A 13818-nucleotide genomic window follows, 5' to 3' on the forward strand; every position below is an offset into this window, starting at 1 on the left:
ACCTTCTCATATTTATGATGCCAAAATGAGAAGGGAATTGTTATGAAAATTTTGTTCTTTGAAATATATTACCCTCTAAGCTCATGGATATTAAAGGGAAAATTTTATCTCTACTTTGTCAGCACTTGATTCAAGACCTAGTATGTGGTAGGCCTTGAGAATAAGATTGTTGAAAAAACACATGCTTGAACAAATCTCAGGCTTCAAAGACATGGATAATATCAACAGCATCCCACATGGGTGCAATGAAGGCTTGTCCAGTATTGACCATATTTGGCTCAGATGATTGGCAAAGTCTGTAATTCCTTCAATGTTTCTTTATGTTTTTCTTTCATGAAGGTGAATGCTTCTTTTAATATATCATGCTTCTGAGAGAGAGAGAGAGAGAGAGAGAGAGAGAGAGAGAGAGAGAGAGAGACAGAGACAGAGAGAGAGAGAGAGACAGAGACAGAGACAGAGACAGAGACAGAGACACAGAGAGACACAGAGAGAAAGGGTGAGAGAGAATATCTTATGCTTGAACATGAACACAAACTCAGAATAGTGATAATTAACTTATTGACCAAGCAATTATCTTGTCAGAAGATTTACTTTATAAGAAAGAAGAATCCATTGGAAGTAAGAAGGAAGGGAGAAAAGGAAAATAGAACTCTAAAGACAAAAGAGAACTTATTCAGAAATAGTCACTTATTATTTTGGGTCATTTTGTATATGGATATACTGACATATATACATATATAAATCATAGATTTAAAAGTGTATAAATCACCAACCAAAGTGAACACATGGAGAGACACATGGCTCCAGCTACATATGTAGCAGAGGATAACATTGTCAGGTATCAATTGGAGGAGAGGCCTTTGGTCCTGTGAAAGCTTGATGTCCCAGTGGCCTTGTGCCTTGATATTTACAAAACAGTTTGAGCCACCCTTTTATAACTTGTTAGCTGCTTCAATATTGGCAACTTAAAATTTTAGTGTTTGACAATTTCCTACATGTATGTAGTGAATTTTCGTCACGTTGCCAGCGCCTTCCCTCTCCTCCTCTCGTTCCCTCTCCACTCTTGCTGGTGCCCATCATTCATAAGGTCACATACATTCACTCATTCCTTTTGTGTGTGAGTTATTGAATTTAGACTTTCTTCTAGCTTGGGTTAGAAGTTATTGATTGGAGTGAGAGCAACTTAAGAAAATGGCACCCCCTTTCCCATCAACTGTTAACCACCAGTAGTCCCTCAGGGAAAGGTGAGATGACACAAGCATCACCATTTGTGATGAAATATTTATAGGCCCAATCTTGTATGTGTCTTGTGTAGATAACCATATCTTCAGTGAGTTCACAGGTTTAACAACTGGGCCCCCCCTTTTTTGGATGACCATACCCACATTCTCTGGATCATATATATGAAACATATATATGTTTCCTGGTATGTGGGAGAAATGATATGCCCTATTTGGGGCTGAATACTCCACCATCACATATTCTAGGCATTTTAGCCACTTGCTGGTTTCTGCATTATGTGTCACTGAGTTTTTTTTTTAAGATTTTATTTATTTATTTTTAGTTCACATGTCTGAGTGCTTGAATCATGTCTGTGATCATGTTCATTCAGAGCCTACAGAGGCCAGAAGGCATCTGATCCCCTAGGACTAGAGTTGCAGATGGTTGTAAGCTGCCAAGTAGATGCTGGGAATTGAACCAAGGTTCTCAGAAAGAACAGCTAGTGCTCTTAACCACTTAGCCATCTCTCCAGACCCAGGGAACTTTAAAAACTCTTTTTTGCTTCAATTTTTGCATTTTTCCTCACTTACAAGATAGAGATGGCAGACATCTCTCATGTTTGCAGCAAAGTATCTGTGAACGCTGTCACAATCTCAACTTGGTGTCTAATGTTTTTGTCTACATTTTGTTCGCATTCTTCAGTATCAGTAAACCCAGAAATTTCCCTGTGGATTTCATGTCTATGGAAATAAAAAGTGACCCCCCTTTACAAAAACTCTGGGGGATTGTAAGATGCTACCAACTCTAGAGATAGTTTACATGATGTTCACCTTTTGCATTGATGTCAAAGAAACCTGACTGAGGGTTTAGTAAATAATACACACACACACACACACACACACACACACCATGAGGGGAAGTAATAGTCATACTAGCAGTAGGAAATGTTAACTGAATGAGTACTTTATTGCAATTTGTGCACCAAAGATTCACAGCACTGAAAATTCTCAATTGCAAACAGTAACACTACATTGTGTCTTGGAAATCATTTATTTGTATTGATTTATTTCCTATTCTATTAGGCAAACTCCTTTGAAATTTATAGGTTAAGCTCATAATTTAAAGCTTGAAATAATAGAACTCAGAAAGTGTTGGGTACGAGTTACTGCTAATGAATATCAGCTTTCTTTTAGAAGTGATGCAAGTGTCTTAGAATTATTCTGTTCTCATTGTTGTACAGTTCTGTAAATGCCAAACTTCAATAAATTGTGCATTTTAATTCACCTTGAAATTTTTAAGTAACTTCCTGATTCTCATGCTTGGTAATAAGATCTCAGCCTTTGCTCTTAAGAGCCTCAGTAACTCAAATGAACTGTCTTTCCCATCTTGGGGAAGGGATGAATGACTTCCACTTGGTCATGAAACAACTTGTGGAAAAGAATTCAAGTAAGTACCTAAAGGAAAGAGACAGTACAGCAATTTTATCTAGTCCCTGCCTTGTTTTGTCCTTATTTCTACACTAGCTACTCTGGAGCATATACCCAAATGACACTCCAACATATAACAAGGTCACATACTCTACCATGTTCACAGCAGCCTTATTTATAACAGCCAGAAGCTAGAAAAAAACCAATGTTGTTCAAGAGAGGAATGAATACAGAAAATGTGGTACATTTACATAATTGAGTACTACTCAGCTATTAGAAACGACTTTATGAAATTCCTAGGCCAATTAAATTGGATGGAATTAAAAAATATCATCCTGAGTGAGGTAACCCAGACACAAAAGAACACATATGGTATGCACTTACTGATAGGTGGGTACTAGACCAAAACCTCAGAATACCCAAGATACAATTCACATACTACATGGAGATGAGGAAGAAGAAGGCCAAAGCATGGATGCTTCAGTCCTTCTTAGAAGGGGGGACAAAAATACTCAAGGGAGGAAATATGGAGACCAAGTCTGAAGCAGAGACTAAAGGAAAGGCCATCCAGAGACTGCCCCACCTGGAAATCAATTCCTTATACAGACCCCAAACTTAGACACTATTGCAGATGCCAAAAGTTGCTTGCTGACAGGAGCCTGATATAGCCATCTCCTGAGAGGCTCTGCCAGAGCATGACAAATACAGAGGCGGATGCTCACAGCCAAAAAATGAACTGAGCATAGGTTCGTCAATGAAGGAGTTAGAGAAAGGTCTGAAGGAGCTGAAGGGGTATACATCTCCATAGAAAGAGCAACATTATCAACCAACCAGACTCCCCCCTAATCCCACAGAGTTCCCAGGGACTAAAACACCAACCAAAGAGTACACATGGATGGACCCATGGCTCCAGCTACATAAGTAGCATAGGATGGCCTTGTGGAACATTATTAGGAGGAAAGGTCCTTGGTCCTGTGAAGGCTCGATACCCCAGAGTAGGGGAATGCCAGGGTGGGAATGCGGGAATGGGTGGCTGGGTGGCAGAGTATCTCATAGATGCATTATAAATTTTTCTGTTGCTTACAGATTTAAAAAATTTTTATTAAATCCACACTTTTTATACATTTTCCTCTTGATAAGCATTTCCTTGGAGTGAAAATCTTAGGGCCCACCTACAATGTTTTCCATCTTTGTTTCTCATCTAATTCTAAATTGTCTTGTGCTCCCTTAAAGAAAACACTTTCAAAGATGAACACTCTCAATGGCATAAAGGAGAGGTAGGGTGAACAAACAAACCTCTTAAGGACAAATAATCGTCTTTCCTTACTTGTCAACATTTTATATACTTGATGGCCTGTCTTGAAGAGAACATTACTTTGCTGCCTTTTCTTTGTTTTTGGTGAGAGATTGTTCTCTCTTCTCTATAAATTTGTGGATTTGTCTGGTTGAACAGATCAGAGCTTGAATAACTGGTCGCTATCATAGAGCAGGAACTTGATTGTATCAATACACTTTATCAATAATAATGATACCATTTAACTCAGTTAAGCCCAATGAACTGGCTGCCAAACAGCTGAAAGAGGCAAAACTGGTTGAGAAAACCACTTGGGGGTGCTCATCATTGTTATTCATGGGAAGATTTTTGATATGTAATTTCCCAGAGCTTGGGTGAGATATGCTCCTGTTTACCAGGTTGCCTGGTATGATTTTACAGACACCAAAGCTTATTCTAAATTTAGCTTCATGTGGCAACTTGACTGAAACCTGAACTCATCCACAAGGGGGAACCTTAAACTGAAGAGTTGCTTGTATCAGATTGTCTGTGGGCATACAGTGGAGCATTGTCTAATTGCTATTTGCCTAGTCCACTGTGGGTGGTGCCATCACTGAGCAGTTGGGCTAGAGCTGTATAAAAAAAATTAGCTGAGCAAATCATGTGGATCAAGCCAGTATACCAAGTTCCTCCAGTTCCTCCCCGGTCCCTGCTTTGGTTTCTCTCTCCTGGTTCCTGCCTTGACTTCTGTTGGTGAAGAACTGTAAGGTGTATGATGACACAATCTTTTCTGATACTGAGAAAACTATGAAAAGAGTACTTCAGGGTAATGTTTTATAGATGAGATGAACCTCCTGCATGCTGGAATTACAGGGTTGTGCTACCATGCCTGGCTCTTTCAGTTAGGGGTACGTGTGTGTGTGTGTGTGTGTGTGTGTGTGTGTGAAACATGACTTTAGTCATCAAAAAAACGACTGTATTTGTAGCTAGTTTTTCCCAGACTGCATAGTCTGAACACTAAAAACTAAATATGTAAACTATTATTTTATACTCCAGGATTTAATACAGTGCACACTGGTTCTAAACATGAGACACATTTGCAAACAGGATATTATTCATTTGCTCATTTTAGGCTGGCAGGTTGTCTTTAGGGTCACTGAGAGAGTGGGATATTTTAATTATAAAGTAATAACTTAGCTATAAGGTACCAGTTTTGGGAGAATTTTAATACTATTGGACAAACCAAGGGTCTCAGTACACTGAGAAAGTAAGTTTTCTGGACCTTAAACCCAAGGACCAAACTAAGTGTAATGGTTTGTTTTTTCACTACACTTTGAGAGATCCTGTATGACAAAATTTAATTATCCCTACTACTTGACAGTGCTATTAAAATATTGTCAAAACAACTGGTTGGTTTGGCTAATTTAATCAAATGGCCATTTGGGTACTATAGTTAAGCTAATCAATTTAGTGCTATCTTAAATGGATTATGGAAAATGTCAACTCAGCTAATGTAAGCAAATAAGATAGACAGTTTTAATTAATTAGTTTACCTTGCCACCAGTATAGTATAATTATATAGCATCTGAGATGTCACTTGATGGAAATTGGGTGTTTTCTGTGAGATCTTGATTGGAATCTAACTCTTAGGCCTGCAGGTGCCTTTCAGAAGAAGATAAATAGATCTTTTCCTTCTGATTATGACACTAAATTCAGCTGGAAGCAACTGGTCTCAGGGATACATTAAGCCAGTCATGCATTCGTCTTCTCACGTAGACTTCACCTCAATAACTGCGTTAAGAGCCCTCGCACTCAATCTTTTTGTGAGACCTAGGCAGATTCAGAGCAAGTAATATCTCATGTTTGTCAATTTCCCTTTAGTCTGACTTGCACAAAATGGTTTTAAAAGGGGGGTATTTTTTTATTATTATTGATAAATGGATATATTTCAAAACCAGGTTAGCATGCATAAAGATAAATATTGCACACTGAGTATAAAAACTGAAACAGCTGAAGGGAAATTACTTTCAACATGTTGAGAAAAACAACAGAATCAAAGCTCTAACACAGACAGCCCTACTCTGAAACAATCAGCAAGCAAATAGGTATAAAATCATACCTAGCCTTCATATGGAAATGAGTGCAAACCAGAAATGAGATCTGGGAAGGAAAGTTGGCAATGCTAGCACTTGGGGTGAGTGAGACCATACCTGTCTACAGAAGACCACCTGGAATAACAGTTAACATTCTAAATTCCCTATGTGATCTTTCATTTCCACATAGAGAAAACAACTTCTCAAAAAAAAAAAAAATGTGTGTAAGCACAATAAAACGAACCTCTGTGAAGAAGGGGACTACTAAACTCGGTTATATTCTTACAAGAGAATAATATAAAGAGGAAGAAAAATAAATGCAAACCAGATACAAACAGCATACGTGATTAGCTTTTTAAAGTTGTTTTGTTTGATCCAAAACTCATAGTGTAACTCAAGTCCGCATCAGACTCACAGAAATTCTCCTGCCTCAGACTTCTGAATGTCTGAATTATGGCCACGAGACACGGATTCTTATTCCCATTATCTAGTATTGAATAGACGACCTTCTGTTTTCTCCCAGATTTCAGTGTAACATCTCTATTTTCATCATGCTGGAAACCAAATAAAGACACAAAAATAATATGTGAGGAAGGACCTGCTGATTATAAGCACTATATTAACTCCCTTGCTTTCAGGCTCCTTCAGGTCTGGAAAACTGACAGAGTATGGATAAATGAACTGAAAATTGAAGGAAGACTAGTATGAAGATGTTTCTGAGTATATGTGTATGAGTGAGACAGTGGGTTGAGTCTGGGAGAAGCAGGAAGAATATTGGTCTGGATGGGAAGTCAGAGATGCGTAGGGTCAGGAAAACTATCTGACATATTTAGACAAAACAGCTCCTCTGATCCTTAACTCTATACTGAACATACATCCCAGCGGATTTTATACATTCATTTTTCTCCTTGGAAGCATAGTCTATATAGGGAGGAAGGTAGAGAAGAGGAACTAATTTTTCTCATGAACTTTGTATCTTTCTTCATTGGCGAAAAAACTCCCAAGAATTTTTTAAACCCTGGTTCTTTGGTTTGAGAGATGGTTTAGTGGTTAGGAGCACTTGCTGCCCAGCTTTTGTTCCCAGCATCCACGTGGCAGCTCATAAGCATATGGTTCTAGGGGATCTGATGCCCTCTTCTGTCCTCTGCAGCCATTGCATGTACATAGTGCACTTACATCTATGAAGGCAAAACACTCATATACATGAAGTAAAAATGAATCAATCTTGAAACAAAAACCTTCGGTCATTTCAAATTTACTGTTAAGTAATCTTACAGGAAAGAATAGGTTCTCAGAAAAATTAATGTGATTTACTACTAAATCTTCTAGCTTAGATTAATTTGTTCTTAAGAGCTGCATAATTTATTCAAATGACCCGAAGCTTTTAAAGTCAATCTTCAAGTTATATATATATATAAACTTTATCCAGGCCCCAGGAGAATGGTTTTTTTCTTGTGTTGTATTGCTTCCCATGACTGACATTTATTTGACTCTCAAGTGTATTTACATTGTTGGCTTAACTGGGAGTTCATTGCTGAATCAATAATGTGCTGTATTTTTTCTTTTCTTTTCTTTTCTTTTCTTTTCTTTTCTTTTCTTTCTTTCTTTCTTTATTTATTTCTTTTCTTTTTTTTTTTTTTTTTTGCTTTGAGTGGTGTCAATATTATTGCTATTTTCCTTTTCTCCCCCTTAACTCCTTGCAGTTACAGGTTTTGTGTTTGGCCTGTGAACATTTTTATTTTAAAATTATGAAGAAACAAAGTAAAGGTCTTTTTAATCGTACGGAAGTGTGTGTCTCTTTAAAGTTTATTTACGTCAGAACTTACTGTAGTGAAGAATGAAAGCTCCAGACAAGGTCCCCTGCTTCTAAGGAGTGTTCAAGGCCGGGTCTCTTGGAGGGCAGCCTGCAAGGTTTTTTCCCCTTTCAAGTTTGTAGCTCACTGCATGATCATTTCTTTGCAAGTGGGCACAAAGAGGGTCTTGAGCAGGATAGGAACCTGACCCATTGTGACCACTCACAAGTTCTAGCCTGGAAAATTCCCTGTATGTGGCAAGAACAAACATTTGAAGTGAAGGCAGAAACCAGGCTTAAACAAAGTAATGCAACTCATTCTCCTTTCAAATCTCCTGCCGGTAAACATATGTGTGCAGTCTTTTGTTTCCCAGACACCAGGTTTCCATTATTTTATCAGAGCCCCTACCTGTATCTGTCTAGAGCACGAGGTAGAAATATTTTGGGAATTTTAAAAACCGGTGTATATGTATATCGTGCGTTTTGCAAGTGTTCAAGTTCAGTTTATCGAAAGAATCACTACAATGGTGCCCTGAAGCCTTTTGAGATTACTGCAATTTTTAGGCAATGTGAAGCAACCCTGGTTCTGTCTGCTCATGTGTTGTGGGATTTACTTTAATATTAACAGAGGGACAGATATCACAAGCTGTCTGCTGCTCCTTGAGACATATGTAATTTTGTACTGTTATGCATCACTTCCCTTTCCTTGTTCTACTGAACGCCATATTTATGTCCATAAATACTAAGGCCAAACATGTATATTCCTCTTCTTGCAGCTCGGGGGGCATTAATGCTAAGGATGGTACTACTGATGGATGTACCACGCCCTGCTTCCTTGAAGAATAGGATCCATGGGACTCACTAGAATTGCATATCTCTTTTTGGTGTTGTGGGTTGCTTGGTTATCAGCACTAACTGCAGAAAATTTCACAATTCCAAATTTCTCTTTCCTGATTTCAGTTTTGCTAATACGTGTAAGAAGAATGCTTTCCCTTGCATAGCAGACTTTCTTCTTCTTTGTTGCTTTTGCAATAGCTTATTAACTGTCAGCGATAAAGATTGTAAATGCTGTATGTGCCCCCTTTGCTGAACAAAAGGTGAGACAAAAGGATCAGCAAATAGGGCAGAGACTAAAAAAATATGACCCTGGCAAGAGTTCACTTTGCTGAAATTCATATGTACTCATAGCAGCATTGGGACTACAGGGGATTTATTTAAATTTTATCACCCTGCGTTTCCTGATTTGTAGATTGGCAATAATATCAATACAGTTTAAGGGCATGTGCTGAGCGTTAGGCACCATCTTAAGTGCTGTTGAAAATAATAATTCATTTACTTTTAGTGACTTCACGATCTGAGTAATTCATATCCCCATTTCTCAGGTGAGATAGCAGAGACAAGAAAAAAAGTCATGTGACTCCATTCATAGAACTGAGATGTGGCAGAACTTAGCTAGTGAAGCCAAGTGGTTGGACTTCAGAGGCCGTTCCCTCCCATTCACTATAGTGCTCTCTGTTGATCTGTTGAGCACACAGTGCTCAGTGCAACATTAGGCACGAAGCATTTGCTGTCAGCTGGTACTGTACAGTACCATCACCTCATATGCACTGTACCCATTTTTATTTTTTTGCTGCTGCTGGAAAGTGTGAAGGTTATCATTCTTTCACAGAAAAGGAAAAACAGTCACAACAATAGCAGCAGCAATCTACTACAACAGCATACTCATTCTTTATCTTGCCTGCTGTGCATTTGAGCTACAGTTGTGATGGAGTCACATGAAGAAAGGCACTAAGTGTTTAAACATTTTCTTTTGTCATGACAAAATTTATTCTTCTTATCCTCAACCTTCCAGCAGCAGGGCAACAGACAAAAACGATTTACAGTAAGGTGAAAACTTAAAAGTTGTAGACTTCAAGTAGAATTGTTACCCTTCTTTAATAAACAAGGGTAAACATTTTAAATGTACTGAAGGCTGTAAAAGATGCTTGTGAACAAAGACTGATACTAGCATCAGCTTTCTAGTCTTCCTAGCCCTTAACTTATTTTAGAATGCTGGGATCAAAAAAATAGAACGAAAAAATTCTGCTAAAAATGATATTCTTCTCTTAAAGAAAGCCACAGAGTTTAAAATTTTCTAACACATTTGTGGAAACTTTTTTTGTTTGAGATTTATTTGAATGAGCTGTTATGATTGGAGACATGAGAATTTCAGATTAATGTTTTGCAGCCAGAAAAAAAAAAAAAAAGCCCTCCGGAAAGCTGGCAAGTGTTCATAAGTCAGCTCCAGAATTATGTAGGTTGAAGGCTCCCCAGTGGACAGAGCGAATATATAAGAAGGAAACCAGAGGTCTGGTGCAGTTACATCCCAGAGTCTGGGGATGGAGCAAGCGCAGAACTGAAAGCTTTCTTCAGCCTGCATTTTAAGGTAAGTCAACAATTTTCACATGCTGGACTTGGGAAGGGAAACATGGAGCAATAAAAATGTTTGTGTGTGTGCGTGTACGAACGATTTCTTTTTCCTGTATTTTAACACTGCCTTTTTGCAGAATGCCTTATTTCTTTAACTGCTATTTCTCTTACAGGAGTGCGTGTGGGAGCTCAGTAAGCTGATTTATGATAACTGTTTTGAACACTGGCAACTAGTAAGTCTTTAGTGGGATTTATTTTTGATTCTTGCATGTTAATTTGGAAGGTCATAGAAAAGAATGGGCCTTTGACAGAAGCAGTGGCTTGCTGTTTCTTAGGAAGTTCTCTGGAGGTTACATTTTAAATAGAGTATGTGTTTTATGTTCTTTGAAATGATCTGTAATCATTTTGCTCTCTCTGTGTTTATCTTTAGTTTCCTTTTGTTTCTAAGTAATGTTGCTAGTTTAAAGAAAACAACAGCCTTCCCACCTGAACATTGTTGTTAATTCTAGAAGGTGATGACTCTTCAGTTCTGTTAAACGGAAATGATAGCAACACTATATCATAAATAGTCACTAATTTGTAATTCTGATTTAATTGAGCCACCAAATCTATGTGTGTCTGCCCCTGACTCGGGTTTGGTTTTTTGTTTTCTTTGTCTTTATTTTTAAACTGAAAATGGATTTTTTTTTCGTGTTAAACAGATCAGATTTGAATATCCATAGTGAAAACCAGCATTGATTATTCAAATTCTTAGGTAAAGACTTTAAAAAATACACCCATAGCTGTAATTTCTTCTTGATATTGTTAAAGCAAAGAGAAAATAAACGGATTATTTTTTTAATTAGCAAAATCTAAACCTGACTCTATAGCCTAATATGTGCCTTCTGCATATTTTTCTGGTTGCAATACTTTTCCCTATGGCTTATGTTACTTATATTTTCCATGGCTGTAACAATTTGTATATAATATGTTACTTCAAGACAGCATTTCTCTATGAAGCAGCAGGCAGCAGTGAGATTTCTAGAAAGCACACAGATGGAAAAATAGCCTTGTTTTTTTGAACTATCACATTGTCTTTGAACTCCTTATTTGTCTCATGACTCCTACTCTGAGTAGTTTTTACATTATTTGTTCCTTGACTTCTTTTTTTTTTTTTAAGACACAAGAGAAAAGAAACACAAAATGTTATGTTCAGAATTTTTAGTGTAATGCTACTGAGGAAATGTTGCTTTTATTCCCCCTCAAGATGTATTAGTAATCCCCAGCCAGTAATGCCAGCCAGGCATGGTGCTGTCTTGTTTTCTACAACTACTTCTGTTATTTTGGCCTTTGACAAATTTTCAAAATGCTTATGACTCAAATAGCCCTTAGGCTTTGGGTGTGCATTAAGCCTTCTCCTTTTCTTCCCCAGAAAAGGTGTGAGAATTGGGAGTCGCTGAGAGTTCAATATGAAGGACAACTTCAGTTTTGCTGCCAGCAGCAGGAACATCACTAGCAGCCTTCCTTTTGATAATCTCAACACAACCGGCACCAATGAGTCTGCCTTTAACTGCTCACACAAACCGTCAGATAAGCATTTGGAAGCGATTCCTGTTCTCTACTACCTGATTTTTGTGATTGGTTTTGCTGTTAATATTGTTGTGGTCTCACTGTTTTGTTGTCAAAAGGGCCCTAAAAAGGTGTCCAGCATTTACATCTTCAATCTGGCTTTGGCTGACTTACTCCTTTTGGCAACCCTCCCTCTCTGGGCAACCTATTACTCTTATAGATATGACTGGCTCTTTGGACCTGTGATGTGCAAGGTGTTTGGTTCTTTTCTGACCCTGAACATGTTTGCAAGCATTTTTTTTATTACCTGCATGAGTGTTGACAGGTACCAATCGGTTATCTACCCTTTTCTGTCTCAAAGAAGGAATCCCTGGCAAGCATCTTATGTAGTTCCCCTTGTTTGGTGTATGGCTTGTCTGTCCTCATTGCCAACGTTTTATTTCCGAGATGTCAGAACCATTGAATACTTAGGTGTGAATGCCTGCATTATGGCTTTCCCACCTGAGAAATATGCTCAGTGGTCTGCTGGGATTGCCTTAATGAAAAATGTTCTTGGCTTTATTATTCCTTTAATATTCATAGCAACGTGTTACTTTGGAATCAGAAAACATCTGCTGAAGACCAATAGCTATGGGAAGAACAGAATCACCCGTGACCAAGTCCTGAAGATGGCAGCTGCTGTTGTGTTGGCATTCATCATTTGCTGGCTTCCCTTCCATGTTCTGACCTTCTTGGATGCTCTGACCTGGATGGGTATCATTAATAGCTGTAAAGTTATAGCAGTCATTGACCTGGCACTTCCTTTTGCCATCCTCCTGGGATTCACCAACAGCTGTGTTAATCCCTTCCTGTATTGCTTTGTTGGAAACCGCTTCCAACAGAAGCTCCGCAGTGTGTGTAGGGTTCCCATTACTTGGCTCCAAGGCAAGAGAGAGACTATGTCTTGCAGAAAAGGCAGTTCTCTTAGAGAAATGGACACCTTTGTGTCTTAAATCTGTTAGTGGGATGCAAGTAATCAGCCGAGCCATTGGTCTGGAGGGCCACAAAAATAATCTTTAAGTGGCATCATTATAATACCAATTCTTCATTTTATTGAATCTTTATTTACTCTCCCAGAACAGGAAATCATATAACTATAAATCTTTATACTCCACCAGGTTTCAGTGAGATTGCCTTTTTTTTCTGCTCATTTGGCACGAGATTGTCATATGTGAGCTCTATTATCTAGAAGTATCTGGGGGAATTATCTCAACTTATAATTAACAACAAATAATGAGTGGTGATTTGACATCTCAGATTTCTCCCTGGAAAATTCCGGCATTTCTGAGTGGAGTTTTAGGTTGATTTTCATCAGATTATTTTTCTCTTGAACTAGGACCAATTTTAACTTCTTACACTAGCTAACCATATGATATAGCATGGGAGGTGAGCACTAAGATTAGCATGATATTCTCTTCATATATGCCATAGGTTGGTAGTGGCTTATTCAGTGCCTAGGTATATAGTTTCTCCTTTTAAAGGAATTGTAAGTTGTGCCCCCCCCCTTTTTGTTGCTACACTTTGAGTAGGTCTAGAATGTAGATTAAATCACACTTCTGTATTAGCTTATTCTTGTAGTTATAGAAAGGACACTATTTAGTAAAACAGAACTGTAATGAAAAGGTATTTTAGCAACCACAAAGCTGAATATACACTTTGAAAACTTTTCATCCATTTTGACTATTGTTCAAGGTTTTCTATTCTCTGATGATTTTTGAAGACAACAACAAAACACTGTACTATTAGACTACACAAAGGTCACTTTTTACATTTTTAACCTTTTGAACATGGTGCTTTGATATATTCAATGGTGACTTGAGTTTAATTATTCATGCTTTTGTTCTGGGCTTTGTCCCAAAATATCTCTTTGACCCTGAAAAAGAGAGGATTCTTTAATTCTTTAAGTTTATAAAATAAACTGCAAACTGGCACAAGAAAAGGTTATGGCATTATGGAAGTTTGATGCTTTCTTGGGAGCAAACAAACCCAGAAAATGGCAAGTTTGGTGTCCAACAA

General features: G+C 38.0%; 1 protein-coding gene across 1 annotated transcript; it reads left to right on the forward strand.

The window, feature by feature from the left end:
- Positions 1–11663: 11663 nt before the first annotated feature.
- On the forward strand, positions 11664–12755 carry AGTR2 (angiotensin II receptor type 2; the record flags this gene model as incomplete). Its single annotated transcript, XM_080909581.1, has 1 exon — positions 11664–12755. One exon carries the CDS (start codon positions 11664–11666, stop codon positions 12753–12755), a length of 1092 nt encoding a protein of 363 aa, XP_080765707.1.
- Positions 12756–13818: the final 1063 nt, after the last annotated feature.

Source organism: Micromys minutus (assembly GCF_963924665.1).
Source record: "Micromys minutus genome assembly, chromosome: X".
In the NCBI taxonomy this organism is placed as follows: Eukaryota; Metazoa; Chordata; class Mammalia; order Rodentia; family Muridae; genus Micromys; species Micromys minutus.